This window comes from Limulus polyphemus, unplaced genomic scaffold, assembly GCF_000517525.1.
Source record: "Limulus polyphemus unplaced genomic scaffold, Limulus_polyphemus-2.1.2 Scaffold1002, whole genome shotgun sequence".
NCBI classification, from domain to species: domain Eukaryota; kingdom Metazoa; phylum Arthropoda; class Merostomata; order Xiphosura; family Limulidae; genus Limulus; species Limulus polyphemus.
In genome coordinates, this window is record NW_013666612.1 from 308,114 (window position 1) to 311,447 (window position 3,334).

The 3,334-nt window shown below is 31.0% G+C and overlaps 1 protein-coding gene across 1 annotated transcript in view; it reads left to right on the forward strand.

Annotated features, from left to right (window-relative positions):
* LOC106461637 (protocadherin Fat 4-like) overlaps positions 1-3,334 on the forward strand; it is a gene marked incomplete at its 3' end in the record, with an annotated part of 101,360 nt that overhangs the window by 48,551 nt on the left and 49,475 nt on the right. Inside the window, exons 15-17 of the mRNA XM_013921475.1 lie at positions 894-1,133; positions 2,281-2,541; positions 2,948-3,050. Coding sequence (XP_013776929.1) covers positions 894-1,133; positions 2,281-2,541; positions 2,948-3,050 — 604 coding nt within the window. The remainder of the gene's footprint in view (positions 1-893; positions 1,134-2,280; positions 2,542-2,947; positions 3,051-3,334) is intronic.

Consider the following 3,334-nt stretch of genomic DNA (forward strand, 5'->3'; position numbering starts at 1 on the left):
TCAAACTCTGGGTATGTTTCTTCCCTTTGAATAATTTCGTTAAAATAACGAGATAAAGATGTATTTGGCAAACTCAGTACTTAAAGCTTGAAAAAAATATTATTATTATTAACAGAGTATGATTCTACTAAAGGCTAATACTACCAAAACCAATAAGAGATTAAACCAGTTCCAAAAAGAAAAAAAAAGTACATTGAGTGAGAGTCCTTATAATGATATGTGTGTAATTCAGATTAAGAATCAATGGCTACCCCAATCACAAAGAGAGAAACCACCCCTTTCAGTTGAAATTGCTGAGTTTATTTTGCCTTGAAAATGACAAGTTTTCTAAACCTAACATGTAATGTTTTATATGTGTATGACCATTCTTATTTTAGGCGACATTACAAACATACATAATTAATTTATAATTTGAGAAAATCAATTTATAATAATATATATCACATCCTTATAACTCAACTTATGACTCGAATGTTAGGAGAAGTGAAATTTGGTGTAATGTTAATCTCACTGGATATATGCTTCTAAACAACTTTAAAGTTTAACCACGAGAAAATATATCTTCACCGTTCTCGACCTTTATATGAAGTGTTTCATCAAAACTATGACCATTTAAGTTACATAACATGTAATAAATTTAAAATCAAACTCCTCTGTATCCTAGGGAATAATAGTTTTGAAAATTTAAACTGCTTTTATTTTGAGTTTGCTAAGATATAGTACCACCATGAAATATGATAGAAGGTGAATTACTTGACATTTAAGTTATATTTCTCTGTGATTTTAGAACACTTTCAGAAAGCAATTTTAAAAAAAAATTTAGGATGTCTAAGTTTTATATATTTTGTTATATTAAGTGGTCACTTAGTTTATTTTGCTAAACTGTATTTCAGGCTGCTGATAAAGACAAAGGAGACAATGCCATTATCAAGTACAGCATTGTGCAGGGAAACGATCATCAGACTTTCGAAATAGATGAAGACAGAGGCATATTATACACAGCTGACAAGTTAAACTATGAAGATCAACAACAGTACACCATCCAAATAACAGCCAGAAATCTGAAAGCTTTCCAAGGACCCCAAGCATCCACAATTGTTAACCCTGTTGTAGAGCTGATAGTCAAAGTTCAAGTAAGAGAAAGTCAGGAATAAGTACGTCCTTGAAAATAACATAAAACTTTGTTAAATCAAGCTTATGCTTAGTCCTTCTGGTAAAATATTTAATATATATTACGAGAACATACACAATGTTACATAACATTATATCCCTATATATAGAACAATTTAAATGTTCATAGTTAGAGAGTACAATTCTGATAATGTACATAATACTTATGCTTAGTCCTTCTGGTAAAATATTTAATATATATTACGAGAACATACACAATGTTACATAACATTATATCCCTATATATAGAACAGTTTAAATGTTCATAGTTAGAGAGTACAATTCTGATAATGTACATAATACTTAACAATAAAATTATCTATTTTTTAACTTCATTTAAATTCAGAGATGTCAAAGTGGCGCCTTAAGGACATATCATGATATGAAATTAGAATTTTCAAATTAACAGCCTCTATTAAAAATAAAGCAATCCAATGACAGTTTTATCGTGAAATGTAAAAATAATTAAAACTATAGAACCAGTTGTAATGGTGATTGCAATAACTTAATAGTAGGTTCATTCAATAAAAATAATAACTAATAGAGTTTGTAAGCACATGTAACAACTCCATGAGAATTTGAAGTGTTTCATATAGAGCTCCCACTATCATGTTAGTTTAGAACACTAACTAGTGTAAGCACATGTAACAACTCTGGTTGTGGAGTGTTTGAAGAGTTTCACATTGAGCTCCCACTTTCATGTTCGTTTAAAAAAACTAACTAGTGTAAGAAAATCTTCCTCCATTTTACCTGAGTGACAGGATTGTATGTTGTTTTGGGGGATTGTTTTACGTAAACTATGTTATTCTTTATGCATTGCCTGAGAACAAAGGGGACTTAAATTCGTTCGTAATTTTGAGGAGTGTGTACTTCTCCTCTGACTCTTACAAATATACATACTTTGATGACAATAAGGTATACTTTATGACTTTTCACTGCCTCTAAGCTATTTTCCATCTATAATTTTTATTGTCTTGAAAGAGATGTCTCTGTGAACTCTCTTCCAGCTATGAATTTGTGTTTTACTAATGGCATGACAATCAGAGTTTCTAAATCATACTTGGGTTTAATAATTTGGTACAAAATGTTTACATTTTGTCTTTCAAACAGGACATTAATGATGGTGCAGTCGTTTTCACGATGGCTTCCTACCACTACGGAATCTTGGAGACAACTTCACGTGGCAAAACTGTGGGTTTTGTGAACGCGACGAATTTCAGCCGAGCTCCTCGAGATCAAGATATAATTTACTGGGTCGGCAAGGGAAACGAAATGGGGAAGTTCTGGTTAAATCCTGCCACTGGAGCTCTGGTGTTGATGGACACTATTGATAGAGATCCTCCTGCTAACCAACAATACTTCAAACTTGAGGTAAGTCTTTATTAATGATTTGAGATGTTTAGACATTATTTTAACGAAACTTGAATGACTTGAACTGCAACTAGACTTACATTTTTTACATTGAAAATATAGTTTTATGGTTTTTATACTCGGAAAATGTTCAACGGTGTATGATTTTTCGATATTGTAGAAAATAACAAATTCTATATTCAGTACCATATATGGTACGATCTATAATTTCTTTATACAGACTACTTATTTTTTAGTTCCTATTGATAAAGTGGCGATTTGCAAACTTAAAAACTTCTATCTGTTAAAAGTTTTCAATACCGTTTAAGTAATGCAAAAAAGGGTAACAAAATAGGTAATGATAGTTTAGTTATATATATATATATATTTCCTTAGTCAAATCAAATGGGTATTATATCATTTGCAGGTGTTCGCTCGTGACACTCTTTCCATCAATTCCTTCAACACTAGTGTTGAGGTCAAAATTGAGGTTATTGACGTAAATGACAACGTACCAGTGTTTGATGAAGGTAAGTTGTGACATTTAAACTCGTTTGTGGACTATCTGAACTTTTTACTGTTTTTTTTCATATTTATAAAAATCGTATCAGGTTCAAGTTCAAACCTTTGCCACTATATAGAAATGGGAACATTCCTTAATGTTTGTTTTCTTTAGTTTGTAAAATATATCCTGAGAGAGACATAGTATTCCTAATGGGAACATTCCTTAATGTTTGTTTTCTTTAGTTTGTAAAATATATCCTGAGAGAGACATAGTATTCCTAAATAATTATTCCTTTCATTCTACCGTTTG